This window comes from Melospiza melodia, chromosome Z, assembly GCF_035770615.1.
Source record: "Melospiza melodia melodia isolate bMelMel2 chromosome Z, bMelMel2.pri, whole genome shotgun sequence".
Taxonomy (NCBI): Eukaryota; Metazoa; Chordata; class Aves; order Passeriformes; family Passerellidae; genus Melospiza; species Melospiza melodia.
The window spans coordinates 16,678,650-16,700,646 of record NC_086226.1 but is presented as its reverse complement, the minus strand read 5'-3'; the positions used below and the strand labels follow the sequence as shown (position 1 = coordinate 16,700,646).

General features: G+C 37.9%; 1 protein-coding gene across 3 annotated transcripts; it reads left to right on the top strand.

The window, feature by feature from the left end:
* The first annotated feature begins 1,270 nt into the window (after positions 1 to 1,270).
* CARNMT1 (carnosine N-methyltransferase 1) lies at positions 1,271 to 21,811 on the top strand. Of its 3 annotated transcripts, none has more exons than XR_010031196.1 (8): positions 1,271 to 1,624; positions 4,048 to 4,243; positions 5,178 to 5,341; positions 12,439 to 12,579; positions 16,483 to 16,661; positions 17,632 to 17,741; positions 18,655 to 18,758; positions 19,010 to 21,811. XR_010031196.1 is itself a non-coding variant. In XM_063180414.1 (8 exons), exons 1-8 carry the CDS (start codon positions 1,293 to 1,295, stop codon positions 19,109 to 19,111), a joined length of 1,356 nt encoding a protein of 451 aa, XP_063036484.1. In that variant the 5' UTR covers positions 1,271 to 1,292; the 3' UTR covers positions 19,112 to 21,811. The 3 variants fall into 3 exon arrangements, 2 of the variants coding, with proteins under 2 accessions (XP_063036484.1, XP_063036485.1); XM_063180414.1 differs by having other exon boundaries at positions 18,627 to 18,758; XM_063180415.1 differs by having other exon boundaries at positions 17,632 to 17,745.
* Positions 21,812 to 21,997: the final 186 nt, after the last annotated feature.

The window sequence follows — 21,997 nt, the reverse complement described above, 5'->3', positions numbered from 1 at the left end:
ACACACGTCAAAACTGTTCAGCTGTTGGTTTTGTCACACACAAGGTGTTTCCTATTTTACAAACCACTTGGGAACAATGACTTTTCTGTCCATCAAGATGGGTATGTCTTTGGTTTCTCTCTGGCATTGCCACTGAACACAGTGTCCAGTGTCCATTCACTGCCTGGTCAGTTACTGTTGTTACAAGATAGCAGGAGCAGTGTGAGAGTAAAGTGAAAGTGTTTATTTTAGGAAGCTGATGCTCCTGCTTGCACAGAGAGGAAGTTAGTGTGCCAAAACCCTTTCCTATTCCTGCTGCTTTACTTGGACTATTAAATGACTGCCCGATCTTTAGACAGACAGAAGGTATGGTAGTGCTCTTTAGGCTTTTAAGACTGAGGGGATGGGCCCCTACAAATGAGGCAGTCTTGTATCAGCCACCTCTTCTCAAAGCACGGTGCAAAGGTGTATGGTGTGACTTGCTTGCTGCATGACATGGTGTCTGCACCTGGTCAAACAGGTTTTGTCAGATGGAGGAGGATGTGCCCATCATCCAGGCCAAAGTCTGTTATGTGGGGAAATCTAGTATTTAGTGACTCATGCATGGTTAGACACTTCGCTTTTCCCTGCCCACAGCTGGTCCTTGCTCATCCTCCCAGGAAACATCATCCATCTTCAGCCTGGTGCAGAGTGGGAAGTAGTGCCTCTTGTCAGCACGGGGAGCTCGCTGCCCGGCTGCTGCCAGCGGCGCCCGATGTACGCCTGACCCCAGCCGGGAGCGGCAGCCGGGCGGAGGGGCGGCGTTTGACTGCTGAGCCGGTACTTCTGTGCCCGGGTAGCCCCGAGGAGCTATGCATCCTCCCGGTACGCCCGAGGTGCCTCAGCATCACTGCTGCCCGCGGCCGACCCCGCCGTGCCGCTTCCGACACCGGGGCCGGGCACCGCGGCACAGACAGCGTCCCCTGTGATGCCAGGGGACGCCCTGCCTGGCAGCGGCTCCCGATCCCCGTGACACCGGCTCCGGAGCGGCTCCCGCGCTCTATGACACCAGCTCAGTAGCGGCTCCCGATCCCCGTCACACCGGCTCCGGAGCGGCTCCCGATCCCCGTCACACCGGCTCAGTAGCGGCTCCCGATCCCCGTCACACCGGCGCGGCAGCGCGGCTCCCCGCCTGCTGGATGCGCATGTGCACGCCCGCCCCGGCCCCGCCCCCCTCTCGAGAAACCCTCTTGCGCGGGGCCGCCGGCGCGCGCCGGAAGGGCGGCGGTGCGCGTGCGCGCCGGGCGTGCCCGCGGACGCAGGAGGCGCGGGGGATGTCGGCCACGTGCGCCGTGTCCCGGAAAGCGCCGCTGCCAAGGCCGCGTCCCCAGGGCGAGAGGGCGCCGCCCGCCAAGGTGATGCGCAGGGGGCTCCGGCGAGGCCGCGAGGAGGAGCGGGAGCAGCTGCCGTGGTCGGGAGAGAGCGCGAGCGGCATGGGCGCGGAGGCCGAGGCGGAGCGGGCGGCACCGCTGAGCGACGAGCGGCGGAGGCGGCCGCCTCTAGAGCCGAGGGCGCCGCCGACGGCGTCGGCCAGGGCGGTGGAGGAGGAGGAACGTCTGGAGCGGGAACATTTTCGGAGGATCATCAACGCTTTCCGCTATTACGGGTAATTGAGGCCTGCCTTCTGGGCGTGGGCCCCTGCCGGGTCCCTGGGCTCGCCGGGCGGCCGGCAGGGCTCGCAGCTGCCCCCGAGCGCGGCGCTCCTGGCGCGGCCGGCCGCCGGAGGGTGTGCGCTCCGTGCGCCGCGCTCTGCCGGGCCCGCCTCGGCAAAGGGCTTTGCCCCCTTCCTCTCGAGATAGCGCAGTGGATCGATACCTGTCAGTTAGAAAGCGTAAAAGAAAGCTGAAGACATGAAAGACACACTAAGAAGAGTGTCTTGAGCTCTCTTAGGAGATAAAATGCTCTGAGACGCTGTACAGCCTAGAAAACAGCCTAGAAAACAATAGTATCTCCTGCTGGCAAGCACCTGCGGAATGGTGTTTCGATTATGGGTGGGAATTCTTAAAAGACATTTTACTTTGTAGAAGAGATAAGACCTATTATTAGGGATTATGGATGCCGTTTTTAATAGCAACTGTTGAGTCACAATTTGCTGGCTCCGCAGAAACGAGCCAGCGGTGGTGGGGACACCTAGTTTTATAACTGAATCCGTTTTAGTAGACAAGGAAGCAAGTTACTCGCCTTGCAAGGTGGTGGAGCCTGGCTGGAAAAGTCCAGCAAGGAAGAGTGTTTGGTAAACCGTTTCCTGTTTCTAGGTTTGGGAAGCAGGTTTGTACTTCAGCTAGGGAAGCCCCATCATGCGGCTCGTTGCTATGTGCTGGACCCTCTTTTGGCAGTGTAGCACAGGAATAACATGTACATGGTACATATTATGTGAGGTTCTTGGTAGGAGTGGGTGATGCTTATATAATTTCTTCGGTTTGAGGTTTGTCCATGTAAGTTTCATTGTCTTCCAGGACAAGTGTTTGAGCAGGAGGTTAGTCTGAGTGACGCTTTGATGTCTCTTCCAAAGTGAATTCTCTAATTCAGCTTGGACATATTGAAGACCTAGTTAGTTAAAAGTATCTAATACCGATTGCTACTAGTGCAATTCCGACCTATAATTTATTTATATTAGTGATATAATTGCACCCTCAGGCCTTAGAAGCTGGGAATATCCTTCTCAGCCTTCTGCTGATCTGTAATTTTGGGTTGCCTTTGAATGCTAGTTTCCATAAAAACATAAGAAAAAGATGTGATTCAAATTTCCAGTATAGAATTTCAATGAAATTATCTCTGTCTTAAAGAAATAATTCTAAATTTTGGTGGAATGGCATATCTTGGTACTTAATAAATGGAGTTTTTCTTTCCTCGTACAGATATTTCCAGTTAACTTGGAAACATCTGTTTGAATAAGACAGTAACACACTTTCAGATGAGCCCAGGTCTTGTCCTTGTCTTCTAGACATGAGATTACTTCATTATTTGTAGTTTTTGTGATTTCACTTACTTGTTCTGCTAGATGGTTGTAATTTAGCATAAAAGGGTGGAGAATAAGATGTTTTTGAGCTAAGCTGATGTGCTTTATGTAGAGCATCAGTTTATTTTTCTCTCTCTTTTTTTTTTTTCTGTTTCTGGTCCTTGAATGTAATTTTATACCAGTGTAGCTATTGCACTGAACAAGCCCTTCTCAGTAACACGTGAATGAGATACTACCTGGTCAAATTCCCAGAATGAGGCTGTAACTAGAACACCGGCAATTGCAGCTGTCTCTCATAATGGCTAGGTTTTTCAGCTTTGTGCTGCTGTATGCTGACGCAAGATTTGGGAAACTTCAGTATGACTTGACCAGCTAAAATCACTTGGTGGTCAAAAGGGTCAGTATTTCTTATTGAATTATCTCTCTAGGGCCTTACTTCTATACTTCTCTCAGTTTTGACAGAAGTCAAATCTAGCAGAATCTCAGAAAAGTCTCCATTTTTATGAAACTTTTATCCTGGGGAAGTGGAAAATTATTTTTATCTTGCATCAGTCACGTGATCGGGTTCACAGTACTTAGGAGGAATATGCTGTTAAAAGAAGGTAGCTTAGTATCTTAGTGTGACTGCCAGAACTCTGGTATCGTCCAGCTGAGACTGTCACAGTTCTCCTGGAAGCAGTGGATTTTGAGGATCCCAATTCTCACTCCACATCTTGTTATTTCTGTAACCGAAGCTTACCACTGCATTCAAATTCATTCAATTTAAATTTGATTTGTGAAACACACTTGGAAGATGGTTGGTTGTTAAATTTTATAGATCCATGTGTTAAGGTGATCACCTGCTCTGGAAATGAGTGGCTGAGGATGAAAGAGTAAGGAGGAGAGGATAATCCTCTGAAACTGGAATGTGTTAAATAGAGTGGTAAGGTAGAACTAGAGCTTAAAACAAAAAAAATCCTGGAAAACTTTCTGTGTATAAAAAAAAGAATGATTTTAATTGCAGTAGTTTAGAGTGAACTGTTTACGTGTCTGTATATTGCTTCTAAATATTTAAAACTTTTGCTTTTTAGAACGAATATGCATGAACGAGTGAACAGAACAGAGAGGCAGTTTAAGTCTCTCCCAGCTAACCAACAGAGTCTTCTTCCTCAATTTCTCCCTCACCTTGACAAGATCCGGAAGTGCATTGATCATAATCAAGAAATGCTACAAACCATTGTGAATGACTGTGTTCATATGTTTGAAAATAAGGAATATGGAGAAGATGTATGTTAAAATGAACTTTTTTCTTGCTGCAAAATTAGTTGCTTTGGGATTGCTTGTATGCTTTGGGGTTTTCTACATTTGTTACTAATACCTCAAACCTACAACTTTCTTTTCTTTTGCCTTTTTTATTGATTCTTGTTTGCTCACACTTTTCTCACTCTGTCTTTCACATTTTGCAGAGCTGATGCTTAATGAAGCTGTTTGTTGTTAGTTCTGTTAGTTACACTTATGAAAACTGTGAATCTGGCAAATCACTATTTTTACTCCAGAGTTCTAGCTTTACCCTGGTTACATTTTAAAGTTATTTTTTCTGTTGACTATATAGAATATAAGTAATAGTGTCTGTCTTTATATAGGTTTTTATATATCTTATATCTTCAGATAATACATAATTATAAATTGGTTGCAATTCTAGATTGTAAGTATTTTAATGTTGTTATTTGTATACACTTTTTTACTACTTGACCTACTTTCTATCAAAAAAAAAATTACCCCAAGACTTTAAGGACTGGCAGAGATAGAAACTGAAATCCTCCTTTTATACAGGCAAGATACAGTAATGGGCAGCTCCAATGTAAGCTTCTCAGCTTCGCCTTACAGTATCTAAAGGGATCCTTTTTTCAGAATATGCAGTTCAGCCTCTGCACTGGCTAAGCCCTGATCCTTTTCTGAATAGGGACTACCAATTGTGCTTTGCTGTGTATTGTTTGTCTGGTATGGAAACTGGACTTTTGAATGCCAAAGAGAGGCCAGATATTAAGGTGGATTTAAGCCCAGGTCTCAGGAGTGACAGGGAAGTGCTTTGTCAGCTGGTACTTACAGCAGTTCTTGCAGCATGGCCTTCTTTTTCTTCATAATTTGCTTTCCCCCCTGCAAGACTCAAGATACTTGGTATATTTTCCACTGACTTTTTTTTTCTCTCCACTTTATTCAGGGAAGTGGGAAGATTACACCAGCTTCAACATTTGACATGGATAAACTAAAGTCTACATTGAAGCAGTTTGTGAGAGACTGGAGTGAAGAGGGAAAGTCAGAGCGGGATTCTTGCTACCAGCCAATTATTAGTGAAATTATAAAGAACTTTCCAAAAGAAAGATGGTAATAGTGTCTTAAAGCTTATATTTATGGGGACTTACACTGTTGCACAAATCTAAAACAGTTTATGGAGTAATGAAAAGCTTTGTTTCAAAAGTAGAGAATTTTTTATGAACTCAAAAATGAACTTTCTTTATTTTTCAATCAAGAAAGTTTTTTTATTTCTAATACAAGATGTTGGAAAAGAGTATAATCATAAACTTCCCAAAGTAATACCAGGTAAACCAGTAATAATTTTTTGTTGTTGTTCTGCAGCTGGGTGTAACAATATATGTAAATCTTTCAAGAGTCTTCAGTAGGTTAGCTCAGTTGTGCTTAGTGAGGGAAGGTTTGCAGGTTAGCACATTCTCACAGTGTGTCTGCTGCAAATGAGAGGAAGGACTCTGACAGCAGGAAGTAAGACTTTTGCTCTTCATAGTGGAAAGAAGGAGGAAGACTTAACCTTTAGTGCAGTTGCACTTAATTGCAAGAATTTACTTTGAAAAGAGTAAATTCTAGACTTAGTTTCAGACAGCTGTTCTAAGACAATTCTTCAAGCTTAGTTGCACATGTGAGGGTCATGTTGTAAGTATTAGCTTGCTAGCAGTGCCAAAATAGTCACTGATGCAGGGGTTTTAGGTCATTTAAGTGGAAGCATACTAGTAAAGCCTCAAAAGGTTATAGTGTTGTAAGAATTCCATGTTTATTGGTTCTGTCCATTTATCAACCCAGTCATCTTAAAGTGCATTTTAGTTTGAATTTAGTAGTCTTTTACAGTAGGAAAATTTGAGAATTTTTATTCATAAGTGTAACAGGCCACTACATAAGTTTGATATAACAGGTCATTATTGTGTTTTTTCTCTCTCAGCAATTATTAATAATGCTCTTGTGTGAATTTAAAAAGTCTCTTCCACTGGCCATTGTTTAGTTTCATTGGTAGAGACAGTTTGTGGTGGGAGAACATGGGACGTAGATGGTTTCTGTTTTGCCTTGAACTGACTTACCTAAAGATACATACACCTTTTAGAATGTTTCATCTGCAAGTGAATTTTCTGCAATTTTTCTAGTGCTAATGGTGCCCTACATAAGATAAAAAAAAGAATTAAATACTGCAGGTATACTTCTGACATGTAGATGTGTAGGAAAACTCATGGTTATTTTTCCAAGAGATCATTCTAATCTCCAAAAAGTAGCAATGCAACTTTTTCTCTTGTCTGCTCTCTGTTAATGTATTTTGGTTGTGGCAGAGGTAGCTTATGTCAAATCTTAAGAGATTCATGACTGAGGCTGGAAAATCTTGACTTTTACGTTTGTCATCAATGAATTCTATTTCAAAACCTTCACTGATATTAGGAAGCAACATGTGATAACAGATGGGGTGAATCTGAAGTTGACAGCTTTGTGCTTCTTTACAGGGAATTCTCGTGGTTGTTGGACAAAACTAATGTGGCAGAGCATTGCTCCCTATTGTGGTAGCTCTGAAGTACCATTTGAGTTTTATTTTGTCTCTGCTGAAATCTCAATACATCACTGTACAGATCAAAGATCTCTACTACAAGTTTGAGTTTGTCGAACAGCATTTTTTAATTTCTAAAATGTGTATTACTTAAGTTATCATTGTGGAGCTGTTGTAGCACTTAGGTAAAACCCTTTCTCAGTTCACATATTGTTAGCTACTATGTTAGCTCATTAATTTTTCCTGGTGATGCTGGTGATGGAAGGCTCTCGTGGTTAGGTGTACTTTACTTTTTGAGGTAACAAGCAGAGTCATGTACTATCAAGCTTAACTGGCAGTTCCTTTTCATCCTTGTGCAAGAAATAACTTCCCTGGCAGGGTAGCTAGCTGGTAAGTCTGTTTTTTTATACAAATTTTATACAAACTCTTCACTCTCCAGTGACAGCACCTTAGGGAATGGCATGCAGCTGAGTCACGGGAGGTTTAGGTTAAATATCAGGAAAAAATTCTTCACCCAGAGGGTGGTTGAGCACTGGAACAGGTTCTTCAGGGAGCTGGTTACAGCACTGTCCTGTCTGAGTTCTGGAAGTGTTTGGACAATATTTTTAGGCACATGGTATGACTCTTGGGAGTGTCCTGCATAGGGCCAGGATTTGGACTCTCTTACCCTGACAGATCTGTTCTAGCTCGGCATAGTCTGTGGTTCAGTGATCTTGGAGTGGACAAGTTTTTGGGTTTTGAAGAGATTGATGGGGCCTGAACTGTGCACAGTGAGTTACTCTGTCTGTTGTTTATAGTGGGAGAGGACTGACCACAAACTCTCCCACTATAAACAACAGATAAATGTGTGAAAGAAAGCAGCCTGTAAGTGAACCTCAGAATGCAGCTTTGTATTGCTTTAGAGTTTCCTTTTGTAGCACAGAGCACTAAAGTCTCCTGAAAGAGTGAAATGAAAGTGCAAGAGAAAAACTGTACTGAGTGAAAAAAACCCACTTTTTTCTAAATGTACTTTGTGTTGAAAATGATAAATAATTTTAAACTGTCAGTGCTGGTCACCTTTTACTTTATAAAAGGAATTGCAGTACTCGTCAAATTTGTAATACTCAGTGGAATGAACTGTTTCTAGTTAACATAATTTGTTGATCTTATTAATTCCATGCATTGGAATAATGTGAAGATGGAGTTTAAATTTTTGAAACTACTGAAGTATGTTTCACTCCGTGCTTGCACACCTTATAGCATTGCAGTTTGCAAAGTTGACGTGTATGGGTTCAGTTGGTATGTAAATAGCAGGAAAAGCAGGGAAGTGTTGTATATGCTTGCTCTTTGGGAGGTAGAAGTAGTGCAAGTAATCGTTGAAAGCAGAATAGTTATTTAGTAGGTGCTGCTTATCATGTGGTATCATGTGTTTCAGTCTAGTCTTCTGATAGGCTGTCATCTAAAGGTAAATTAAATGGCAAAAGCTGTTCCTGCCTCTTTCTGCTTAGCACCTTAATACAGAATCTGTAAGCAGAGTCAACAAAGCAGTTTTAAGTAAATCCCATGAGATCAGGTCTTCCTGAACAACTATAGATTTCTTGCATTCTTCATGTTGGAATATATGTTTCAGCTCGTAGGAGCTCTGTACTATTTAAGTTTCTTGGATTAGAATGAACGTACTTGCTTTAGGAGAAAACAGATACATTTTTTATTTCTTTATCTGCGTATTTTTTTAAGCATTTTTTAGGGGAGTATTAAGTTGAAAATCTAAATAAGCATACTCGTAAATTTTTTTGTTTCCCTTTTTATCATCTTGGTTTCCTTTCACTTCTGGTGTTGCTCTTCCTGCTTAGGTGAAACAATGTAAAGATTATCAGCTTCTTATCCAAAAGAAATCTATGAAATAATTAACTTTTTTGCTAATTATCATTCCATGGCCAAAACCAAAGTACTTAGGTATTTTTTCCAGTTTTCTCATAAACTAGGCCTCTAGAATGAACTATAACTTGAAATTCATCTGTGTCATGCTGTCCAACTATCAAATGTATTTGCCAAGATGCTGACAGAGCAGCCCAAAAAAATTGTCAGAGCTTAGTTTCCTTTTGCTATGAGAAACAACTTATTAGTCCTGAGCCTGAGCTTGACTATACTTCTTGAATGTGCTCCATCACATTTATAGTGGAGTTGAAATTTCTGCTTTATTTAAATTTTTTTTTACTTTATATGAGATACATTTGTCCTTGCAGGTCTTTGTACTTAGCCTAAACTTTGCTTTACACATTGGATTTAAGAGCAAATAGATTGTTAGTGTTACTGCATCACTCAGTGCTTTGCAGGTCTTTAAATGAAAGTATATAAAACTCAGCTGCCCAGTTCAGAGAATTGCTCTTCAAATGATGGTGCTGTTTAGCGCTTGTCTTTAAAAACAAAATCATCGACAATATGGTTGAAGTAAAATAACAAAATATGGAATACTGAGAATTGGATCTGTTTATTTAAATTTACAGACCTCATAAACACTAGGAAAGGAGTCCCACAGTATGTTCCTATGCTGGTATTTCCACTGATCAGAAGCCCATCTCAGTGTGAGATATGTATTTATTACTTCATTTGATAAATTGAACTACTCTTTCTAGTTTATGGAAATGAGGAGTGTGTTTGTTCAGACACTTTTTTTTTTTTTTTTTTTTTTTTTTTTTTTGCTAAGCATGTTTACCCCTTCAGCACCATTACTTTTTTTTTTACAACACAATAGATATGAAATAAGCCTCCATTTTTATAATGTTTGATTTCCCTCTTTTAAAAAGGACAGCTTTAAAAAAGTTAAAATCTTCATTAATATCGATAGTCTTCTGAAAGCTGAAAATATATCACACTGAAACATGCAGTGTGAAAAGGGCATGAAAGATTTGTTTCTGATATTTCTCTGTTGTTTTTTTAAAGAGGCTTCTGCAGTTTCAGTAGTTGAGCTGAATAGTGGTGTGCAGCCCTCTCTGCTGCTTGGCCGGCGCCTTTCCCCGCACCTGTCAGATTAATAGGCTGGTGCTGCCTCCCTGTTGGCCCGCAGGTATTCAGTGCGTACTTGTTGGGTGCTCATTTATGTTCCTAACCGCTGCTAGATGTGTGGCACGGAAATCCTGTCCTTGCTGGCTGGTTGGAGGGTAGTTTTCCTTGTGGATAACTTTGGGTTATTATGTTACCACAGTTGTTGGGGGTTTTTTAGTTAACTTTGTAACTGCTGTAATCACATAACAACCGGAGAAAGGTCTCTTTTCTAGCCTCTTGAAGGACTATAGCCATGAAAAAAGCAGTTTCTGTGCAGTTAAAGATTTTTAGCTATTATAAGGACTCAGAATTAAACATAATTCGTTAACAGTTTGTCGCAAAGAGTTCAAGTCTTGAAAAAAGTGTTAGACAATTTTTTTCTAATAAGGGGACACTATCAACAGTAAGTTAGCCACATACATAATTTCTCAGTTTCTGAATTCAGAAATATGCTCTCAGAAAGTGTCAATGTTAGTGGACTGAGATTTACGTATATTGTATTTTATTATATGAGCTCTTTGCTGAAATGAAGTTGGTGGCAGGAGCATTCTCCAGTAACTGATAGAAATTAAACTCTGGAAATTTGTTAGCAATTTAATCCCTTAATAAAGGTGCAAATGAAGGTGCAAATGAAGGTGCAGTTAAGTCTGCACTCGAAAAAGAGAATAGAAAACTATTTTCTAAGAGAGAATGGAACATTTGTTTAAAAGTACAAAAACTTTATATTGTTTGTATGTTGTGAATGAAAGGATAAAGACAACTACAGGCAATTTAAAATCAACTCACTTGACTGATAAAGATTTTTTCTTGTTTCAGAGTGCATAAAGGTGCAGATTTCCAAATGTGAATGTACCTAAATATCAGTTAGCTACCAGGTTGCTTTAAGAAAAGACTTCTAATCAATGTTTTGTAATCTTGATAGTAGTTTATGGCTTATCATCCCATTTATCACAGAAGTGTCCACATGGGGATGCTAAAATCTGTGTAGAGCTAGTCTAAGCATTTCATAAAGTGAAATTGTAAGGAAATGGAGAAGTAGATTAGGTTAGAAAATCCATTTGGAATAATGGTGTACCATTATGAATAAGAAAAGCTGTAAGGTAGATGCTTTTCTGGCTTCTACCAGAACGCACATTTTCTTTTTCCTTCTTGTTTTTCCCTATTTTCAAAAATTTCATATTGAGCATGTGTTTTCTCCTGAAGTATTTTTTTTTCAGTAGGACTTTGTGCTAGCTTCTGGTTTCCCCTGTAGAAGAGAGGTAATGAGAACCCTTGCTTCACAGGAGTGCTCTTAAGTAATAACCAGGTCTTGATTTCCAGCTTCTTGATAAGTCAGAAAAAGAGCCTGAATGTATAATGGAATGGAAATGAATGGGATATTTTTCCATTTCAGAGGCTTCACTAATTAGATGATGAAATCAAAACTCAGAAGGCACTGTTAAAACTGCTTTGTTAGATTGTGTGGCCTTTAGAAAAGAGTAATACTTCTGGTTTTGGGTAACAGTGTTTAGAAATGTACAGCTTTTAGGATTTATATAACTCCTTTAATCATCTTCATGCTTGTGCAGCATCCTTACTCTTCTGAACCCTTCTTGGCATTCTGAATTTTGAAGTAGTCAAAGGCTTTGTGTTTTGGTGCCTTTTATCCTTTGGAACTGCTGGTTCTGGCCTCCTTCGTGTACTTGCTTATACATTGGTAGATGTTATTTTTTGTCTCTGAAGGTAATATGCAAAACAGTGTCAGAAGGTATATGAATATTCATACCTCGATGTATGAAATTGTGAACTCTTGAAGTCATGTTTATGACTGGAGACTGAAAAATTATTTCCTTTAAGATTAAGTATTTTCAGTTTTGCATGCGAGTGGTTTCTGTTTTCTGAGTGAAGGCTTGACTGCGTTGTGGTGGAGGTGTGACAGAATATGTACGTATTTCCTTCTCTGCCTCCTTTTTGAGATTCTTAGTTCGGTTTGTTAGTTGCTCTTAAGTATTTCAATGAAAACACTGCTGGATGTTTTCTGGTTGTCTTCAACTTGATGCCTATTTATGGGTAAGTGGTTAGAGAGCGGCAATGTACTTTGATTTAGGAAATACGTCACTTACAGTACTTTAGGAAAACCAGTGAGCAGCATAGGCAGAACTCACCATTGCTGGAACAGTCACTACTTTAAGGTTTTTACATTCTGAATAGTTCATCAGATTTTATGTTTTTATTTCTTATGTCAAAATACTTGGGATTTTTTTTTATTACAAGGTAACAAAAATATGTCTAGAATGCTTTCTGATTATCAGTGGGGCTTAAAGAAAAATACATTGTGCTAAGTGATGATATTCTTCAGTTCACTTGAGAAATTCTTGGCTGGGTAACTGTAGAACTTTTAAGGAAAACAAATTGTGTACAGCATTTATGCTCTATTCTGAATGAGGGTTGTATATGTTCTTGTGAGTAATTTCTGTAAATTATTTTGACTGTAAAATTAACCAATCTGATCAGAGCAGGCTTGGTTTCATTTAAAAGTGAGTCATACAGAAAGCATAATACATTATCTAAGTACATGGTGGGGAAAATGTTTGGCTGGACCTTTAAGTTGTGTTAAAGGGTATCAGATAAAGACTTAACTATTATTTTTGTTCTGTTGCAGGGATTTCTCCAAAGTTAATATCCTGGTACCTGGTGCTGGGCTAGGTAGATTGGCGTGGGAAATAGCTATGCTCGGTTATGCTTGCCAAGGAAATGAATGGAGCCTCTTTATGCTCTTTTCTTCTAACTTTGTACTCAACAGGTATATAGCTTATGTTTTACTTGCTGAATAAAACCTAGAGAGGCAAAATTATAAATGAGAGAAATCTGAATATATATGTCTCAAAATAATAGATTTATAAGTTGTACTACAAGGCACACATACTCACTTTTTAGAATGCTTTAAGGAAAAAAGTCTTAGGGATAAATGGGGAAGGAAGTATTGTATCTGAGTCATTAAAATTACAGGAAGCATAGCTTTCAAGTTGTGAGATTTAAAATCTAAATTGTACAACAGATTTTCTGCAAAATTTTGATTAGGTTTTATGATTTATTTCACATCTGTTTCTGTGAAATGGACACCTATCTTACTATTACTGAATATGGGCTAGTAAATATGTCCATGTTATGTAGTGGTGTGATTATAAACAGAGGATACCTATTTAAAAAAACAAAAGCATCACCTTCCGTACTAAAATTTTAGGCACTGTTTTGACAAGAAAAAGAATAATGGAAGCATGCTGAGCAAGATGTTAAGAGTTAATAGTTCCACAGTTATGCTCAGATAATAAATTTAAATGTAGTAAATTTCATGTTACAGGTTTTAATTAAAATGACATTTCTGTATTTGGTATTCTGCGACTTGCATTGGAGTTACTGTTTTCTAAATGACTTTGTTAGGGAAGAAAAAAGATAGCACATGCAGCTGTTCCCTTAAGAAACAGAGTGCAAAGCTATAGGTGGGCAAGTATTGAAAGAGGTCTGGAGGGTGTTTGGGGTGGGGGGGAGGAGGGGGGCAGTTAGTCCAAGTTCACAAAGGCAGAATTTGACACTTCATTCATCAGGTCTGAAATTATGCACCTTTGCTGAAAATACCTAAACTATTGGCTTTTTTTCTGTATTACCATATTGTTTTAGAGACTGTTTTATAGACTGATTATCCACAGTGCAGTGTGTTGCTCTTGCATCTCACACAGCTTACTGCTCAAAAACAAGGGGAAAACCCTGCATGGTGTCTGCTGAGTATCTGCGTATAGCAGTAGTGCTTTGTGTGATGATAATAGATGTTTACTGGAGGTTCATTTGTTCTTTTTTGCTTGCATTATTCTCAAGTGACTCATTTGGTGGTGTAATTGTATATTACAATTGATGTGACTGATGCCTTTTAGCTACTAAGAGAAAATCATTTTTCCTCTCATGCTTTGGAATTTCAAAGCAGCATAAAAGCTTTAATTTCCCATCTTTTGGAGCACTGGCCAGCTGTCTCAGAGGTTAGTTGACTTCACCCCTACCCTCTGATGACATGCTTCCGTGAATAAAGAGTCTTTGCCTATATGTGAAATTATCCTAAAGAATCATGCTTCACTAACGGTAGTAATTTTAGCATATTATGCTCATATAGTGTTTCCTATGTAGGAATGTAGTGTTTATGCAGAATATTTAGCGAAGAGGTGTATATACATTAAATTTGCTAATAATATGAGATTTTGGACAGGAAAATTGAGTGTTGTGCGACTGCTGTAGTCTTTATCTTAGCAGTTATATTGTTAGCATGGAAGAGAATACTGCTAGCATGACTGAGCAGCAGTCAATTTAGTTGAAGTCCAAGCATCCCTTTCTGGCAGATGTAATTGTGGGCTTGATGTAACCTTCTGTTATGAAGGTTTTAGGGACTTGAAGATTCTTTCAATTAAGTCTGAAGTAGCTGTTCACGGTTAGCCTTCTGAAATGCACATTTTCTTTTCTGAAACTGGAAGTAACAGCAGTGATCCATATAAGCTGAAGATAATATCTAAAGAAGAGTGGTCAGGAAAAAAAAAAGAATTTGTCAGTGAGTTTTTAACTGTAGTCTCAATTTAATTTATACTTATTTTTAGTTTATTTAGGATTAGTTTATTTAGGATTTTGCTCATCTGTACTTACAGTTTTACAGCTTTACCTTCTTTTTCTGACAGTGCTTTATATTTAGGAAGACAAAGTACTGTTTTTAATGTCAAGCATTGCTACAGTAGGCTCCTAGATGTGGTACATTGGCTTAATAATTCTGTGTGCAAAGTGATATTTGCTGATTTTTACACATTTTGAAAAACCTTTCATATCTCTGAAATAGTGAACTTTTGTTACAGTGGATAAAGCTGCATGGTATGGTATGTAGAGTGTGTGTCACAGTGTAACTGTGGTCACTATAAATATCTGAAATTATTTAGAGTTTGTTATTCTGTTGAGGAAACTCTACTTTGAGAATCAAGTGGCCCTAGTCTAGTTAACCTGCAGTGGTTCCAAGGCTGCTTCAGTCATTGTATGGGACATTTTGCTTTCCCTTGTGTGCTTAAGGTTCTTACATGGTGTGTTTTTCTTCTTTACTTTTTGGAAAGAATATAATTTTAGATTAATCTTGACACTTGGAGGAGACTACTAGTTGTGTTTGTTGTTTGTCTATTAATGCCTTAGGATGAAAACAGTTAGATTTTTATGTGTATACCAGTGGTGAGTAGTGAGATTTGACCTACCCAATTTTTTCAAAAACTGTCTTTTAAGCTGAATGTTGAACAGTGAATACCCCACCCCTATGGAAAATAATGAAGTGTGTCACACTTAAATATGTTGCTTATAATAGAATGTGTATTACACATCTTTTGTTGTAATAATGGAGTTGACAAGGACTGGAGTACTTGGTTTCGAAGTAAAAATTGTTGAAATTGGAAATGGAAGTTTTCAAACTTGTACATGAAAGAAATTGCTATTTTCTATTAAATTGGCACTGTTTCAAAGTCTGTGTGATCAATGAACTCCTTTCTAATATTTTCTTTTAATTGCTATTCTAGTGGTTAGGGGGCTTTTTTGTTGTTTCATTTTGGGTTTGCTTTTTTTAACCAATTACATATGTCTGGTATTTATTTATACATGAAGAAAGTCGATGAACACTATATACTGCTGCTCAAGTTTTAGTTTTTAACTGATAAAATGAAACAGAAATATGAAATGGAGAAGGTAAAAAATATTATTTCAAACACTGTATCACAAATATATTCTAATCACCAACCAAAATAGTGCACTTTCTATAACCCAGTAGATTGCTTGCAGTTTATGAAATGCTTGATGATATGTATTTTGTGGGACAGATGTGTCCTCTGTTGTCCTTGAAAGAAAATGTTTTTTTCATCTTTTAGTTACAAACTAATTTACAGGATGGTGGGAAAAGCTTCTTGTTAAACTTAAATGCCTTGTTTTATAACTTTTTAAAATACAAATTGTTAGTCATGTCAATCCAGAAACTCTGTTTTACAAAGACATCTTTAGTTATCATGATTGCAAAGATCCGGGTGTTACAAACTTAAAATGACCATTATTGTGCTAATGCAAAATGCTGCTTATTTATTTTTTTAATTCTTAAAGCATCTTTTCAGTCAGCATCTGAAAAGTGCTTTTGTTTAGCAGTGCTTCAAAACTTCCTATAATTATGGTTCAGAAAAGTCCAGAATGATAACAAACATTTCAAAAAAATCATGGAGCTATTTTTACTTTTTGCTTGTTTGTTTGCTGGTTTTGGTTTTTTTGTTGTTTTTTTTCTTTTTTTTTTAATAGGAAGAGAGGTGATCCAGCAAGTCTCAGCTTTGTGGAATATAGCAGATTGCAAACTTCATTAATCTTACAAAATAAGCATATGTGTTTTGTTCTCAGCAGAGAAATAAGTTGGAGAAAATGACAAGAAGTCATAAAAGAAAATTCTAAAAGTGGAAAAGGCAATTCCTTTGTAGTAGTGATTTTGTCAGATTAAAATTAGTTTTTTTGATCACTTCGTTATCATGGGTGATCTAAAGTGTTGTGAACTAGATTAAATTTTCTGGGAAATATGGAGCTGTTACAAGAACTTTGACTCTTATATTTCTAGATTCTAGATAAACAATTAGTTGAAACAAATTTTGCTGGTTTTCATATTTTGCAGATGCTCTCAAATTAATTCATGTAAGCTTTATCCCTGGATTCATCAATTTAGCAATAACAGAAGATCTGCTGATCAGATACGACCAATTTATTTCCCAGATGTTGATCCTCACAGTCTTCCTTCTGGTTCAAACTTCTCTATGACAGCAGGGGATTTTCAGGAAATTTATTCCGAGTGCAGTGAGTAAATGCAAACTTCTAGGCCATCCATGTAACTGTACAGACTTCCAGAGTATTTGGGACAGGTTATGAAGAGAATCAAAGTGTGTCTACCAGTATTAAGTATAAAGAACTAGCTGTAGCAAGATTCTCATACTCAGAATATTTCTCCAGCTGGATCAATAGCTCTCTTTCTTACTCCAGATCAGCTTTCATTCCTACTTTTAGCAAATGTGGACACCTCCTTGTCTAACAGATCTTGCAGGAGCCTTCCCCACAGCTGCTTAATTTTCTGAAGATTCTGTCTTTAACAGTAGAACATCCAAGACTGGCATAAATTAAGACTTCTAATACTTTTTAGTCACAGGACTTAAAACTTCTGCTAATTCAAGAATACCTGTTTAGGGAAAACAGGGATTCTCATGCTTTAAAAGATAGGCTTCAAAAATCCTGCCTGTTGAATTGACTAGTTAAAAACAGCTGGGGAGATGTTCAAATTCTGAGTAAAATGTTTCAAAGCTAAGTAACTTCTGAAAGTACACTTTAGTGCAGATTTGTATTGGTCTAGATACTAACCAGGGAGGCCTGAAATGATTAGGGATTTTTGCAGTTGTATTTTTAACAGCTGCCATAATTAAATTTATAGGACAGGTGAGTAATAGCACACTTGGGGCTTCATTTGTGTATAATTTTACAGAATACAATATATAAATAATATATAAACAGTTTTGTTAAGTGCATAAGTAGTAAGTGTGTGTAATATTGTAGTCTTTGTATGTGTACATATACACATGTGAATACAGGCCAAATAAACTCGAAGTTAACAGTTTTTAATATAAACCAAAATACTTTGTTAACTTGCCTGTAAAACAGCTGCTATTAGTTGATAGTGATTCTGAGGGTATCAACAAATACCAGGGTTAAATTATTAACTTTTACAAGATTAAAAGCATTGAAACTAATCTCTGTATACTTTGCTCTTTTCATGCAGATACGTGGGACTGCGTAGCAACTTGCTTTTTCATAGATACAGCACATAATGTTATTGACTATATTGATACTATATGGAAAATACTAAAGCCTGGAGGAATATGGATAAATGTAGGCAAGTGTGACCAGCTGCTCTTTTTGACTTATTTTTGATCATATACTTGAGAAGTGTGTGCAAATAATTGTCTATGACCAAACTGTGTAGCTAAAAAAATACAGGGCTTGGAAATGATCTCAGAAGTTATGAAAATATGGTCTGATGTTTGCTAGTTACAATCAAGTCAACACTGTGATTTTTAAATAGGCAAGTAAATCTTGCCAGTGGCATGTTTTACATTCATTCATCAAGCATTTGTTTTTTGACAAATGTTGTATTCTGTGGTGATCTTTGTTATTTTTCTAAGAAGATGTAACTTTAAAATACATCCTTGCTTTTTTGTGGTTTTTTTTTTTCCAATGTCTGTTTGGTACACTGCCTTGAAGCAGAAGTTTTGGGAATGTGATGTGATTGGAGTCTTCCATGGTGAAAGAATGTTAGACAAGACACAGGCATTAAACATTATGCACAGTAAAAACTGGTCAGTCACTGGGTCAATTGGTTGCTCTCTCAATCCCAGCCAGTCAGAGTGCTAGCAGAGCTCCTAGGCAGACTTAAATATTCTTAGCTATGGAGACAGCAGTGATGCTTGACTGAAGGAATTGTAAGATAGAAAAAACCAAATTTAGGAGGAAGTGTTGCAAATTGTTGAATAAGAACTAAAGTAATTAGTATTCATTATAGGAATCATATTCAAGTAACAGCAATATGTTCTTTTATCAGTATTTATAGAATCATAGAATGGTTTGGCTTGGAGGAGATCTTAAATATGATCTAGTTCCAACCCTTCCTGGGCAGGGAACCTTCCATATTTTTGAGTATGTGAATGTGATAAAAGTATTTGTTGCACTATCAGTGTGTACTTTTGACTTCTAACACATATTTTGTCTTTTTGGTAGCCATTTCTGTTGTATCTTTGTACTTCAGGTCCTCTCCTTTACCATTTTGAAAACTTGGGAAATGAACTTTCCATAGAATTAAGCTATGAGGATATAAAGAATGTTATCCTGCAATATGGATTCCATATAGAGGTAAGAATATAGTGTGGTTTGCAGTAAGCAGTATTGTTATGAATCAAACTGCTTTGATTAAACCACCATGAATTTCATTCAATATAATGATATATATTAATGACTTCTAGGAGTATTATGTTTCTTACAAATTACTTGCTTTTCTCATTTAATAAGAAGTGCATAGATAAGCCTTATAATCAAATAACAATATAGCATTCTCTTGTATAGTTCCTGTGCAGCTGTCTTGAAAACTACTGCTTTCTTTTCAGGTGGAGAAAGAATCTGTACTGTCAACTTACACTGTGAATGAACTCTCCATGATGAAATACTACTATGAATGTGTGTTGTTTGTGGTGAGAAAACCAGAATAGTAGTGGTTTGAATAGGTTAATGAGAAAATAATGTTGGTTTGAAAGCTAGAAATGAGAATAAAATCGTCTGGTGATGTATGGACACAACCTCAAATCAGTGGTGCCTTCTTGTTCCTAAGAGGATATAGATAGTGTCTATTTTCTTAATATCTCTGTTGCTATTCAGACATTTACTGCGCCATGGATATTCATAATACACTTGTGAAAGATTAAATATTCACATGCACTGTCTTTGTGCTTTGGAATGCATTAAACAAAAAAGCAAAAGTGTTTTCTTGAGAACAAAATGTAATGTTTGCCATAACTAGGCTAATTCTCAAATGCTGCCTCATTTTTCATAGATTTATAGTGCTTTTTTTCCTACTTGATGATATTAGGAATGCATGGAAGTGCTTACTGTACTAGCTGTATCACTTTTAGAGAAGTGTTTGTAAATGTATACTTAAATTATGAAGTCCAAAATGATTAGAAAGTGGTAAAATTATTCTTGAACAAATAAATTAGTTATCAGAACTGTTAGTGCATTTCCTGTGCAACTGAAGTAAAGGAGGATATCTACAAATTCTGATCTTTGGCTGTATCACTGTTAAAGGTTTAATCAAAAACCATAACTGATAGGAAATTAGAAATGCTATGTGAAAGCAGAATACTGAGTGAAGAAAAAGCAGACTATCACAGAGAAGCAGTCTGTTAACCTCAGTTCAGGAAAACACTGGTCTTGATTGATCTTAATGTTGGAACTGAAATGTGTTAGATGCTTTGCTTTCTTGAAATAACACTGATTTTTGAGTCATCTTCTACTATTTAAGATGGAACTTTTGAAGTTGATAAACATAAGCTGAGTTATCCATGCCACATGTAGGTAGTACAACATAAAAATACCTGTCGGAGCAGTGAAGTTACATGTAAATATGTGCTATAATATAATTACTTCCACCTGAGCCAGGATATGGCAGGCCAAATGGTAGACAATTTCTTTGTAACTTCACTTTACCCCTGCGACTTCTTGTTTCCTCCTACTAATGTGTTTTTTTCCCTAACAGATGTGGCTTAGGTGAATATTTAGTCTACAAGTCATGATACTATACAAGAGGATGTCATGTCACATACAATCTCATGTCACTTTGAAGTTATGTAGGAAATGAGAAAAACCCTAATTAGAAGTCAGTAGTCTGAGATGAGGTGTCATGTTAGGCATTCTGTTTGCATAATATATTGATTACCTTAAGTGCCATTTGGATGCATTTTCAAAAATATGTTTAAAATATAAAACCATTATGATGAGGGCTGAATTTTTTGTCTGCTTTTGCTAAAAGGACACTGGTCAGTATGTTGTTCGTTTCTGATTATTTTTTGTCCTGTCTTTCATGGTGATGTCCTAATCATATCCCTTTAATAAATCTGTTACTGGCTTTTCAATTTTTCTAATCAAGGCCAGAAATTTGTGCCTTTATTCCTAAATTGAAAATCTGCAAGGAGGGAAAACAAACCTTGTTTTAAAAAATATCTTCAACGCTGCATAGGAGAGCACATGCTTGTGTATTTTTCAGTATTGTTATGCTCCTGTCTGCTCAGAATCCTGATTGAGAACAGAGGCTTCTGCTCTACAGAAGCTTTTAAGTTTGGCTTAAACTACTCTTCTTTGAGCTCTCTTATTTCTAAAAGTGCATGAACTGTCGAAGTTCTACTCTGTTCCAAGGGAGATGTGTTAAAAGATTAAACACTGCTATTCAACAAAGAGTTAGAAAATAAAAGTCCTTGTGTGGCTAAAAGTAAAAAAACACATGCTTTAATTTTTACATGGTACCATTTAATTTTTGAGAAAATTTGTGATTCTTTGCTTTCATTATGCTTTCTTCTCTTAGGTAGAATATGATTAGTAATTTACTTGATTTTCAAGTTTCTTGAAATGAGACAGAGGTTAGCCGAATGTCAATTAAGCTGATGCTGAGTACCATACCTGTCTGTAATACTACCCAGTTTTTGCCCCATACACTCTGTAACTTGAAATGTGCTGTTCTGTTTTTCAAAAAAAAAAGCAGTGGAACTCTTATTTATGGTTGAGTGTCAATATCCTGTGTTCTGGTGTTTTTTTCCCATACCATTCCATGGTGTCACAGGTGCCATTTTTGTATGTTCTCCGAAAATATTTTTGCACATGGTATAATACAGTGATATGCTTTTATTTCTGATCTAGAGAATGCAGGGGATTTTTCAAGAGCATTCTGTGTTTAAATTGCAACAGTCACATTAAGAGTTGGAAGCAAAATAATCTTGTGAATGAGCTGTTAGTAGCGTTTTATCTTCAGTCCCATTTAAGAGTTTTTAGAATTTGCCACTTGTACTGTAATGCACAGGGATAATTGTGTATTATAGAATTTGATCATTGTTTTATTTAGTTTTATATGCAGGGGGAAATGCTCAAGGTGTTCGTCAGCTAAGACTGTTTATTTTAGGTCACTATTTAACTGTACATGGTAACAAGTGTAAAAATGCTGCATTATCCTCAATGTAAAACTTCTCTATCTGGAATTTGATAAATGTAAAACGTCCTGTATATTTTTTAATGTGTTACATTCTAAACTTGTTGCAGAGATGGTAAGAATAGGAAGTTTCGTGTCTATGTGTGCACTTCCCATTGTTCAAAGTGCGTGTAATGGACTGGGTTTTTTGGATATTAAAGCTTGCTGTAAGGCTTGATGTCTCGCGTGTTTGGTTCCATCCTTCACTGCCGGATGAGGGCACTCCCCCCCCCCCCCCCCCTTCCCGGCTGGGTGAGGGTTGGGCTGTGAGGGCGCTGCCAGCCCGCTCCTCCCTTCCCGGCGGGGTGATGGTTGCGCTGTGAGGGCGCTGCCAGCCCGCTCCTCCCTTCCCGGCGGGGTGATG

Bases quoted from the DNA above. Each gene is read 5' to 3' on its own strand.
- CARNMT1 (XM_063180414.1), top strand. From the start codon at position 1,293: ATGTCGGCCACGTGCGCCGTGTCCCGGAAAGCGCCGCTGCCAAGGCCG. The intron at 5,342-12,438 runs GTAATAGTGTCT...GTTCTGTTGCAG, and splicing joins AACTTTCCAAAAGAAAGATG to GGATTTCTCCAAAGTTAATA. The intron at 17,742-18,626 runs GTAGGCAAGTGT...TCTTTTTGGTAG, and splicing joins CTGGAGGAATATGGATAAAT to CCATTTCTGTTGTATCTTTG.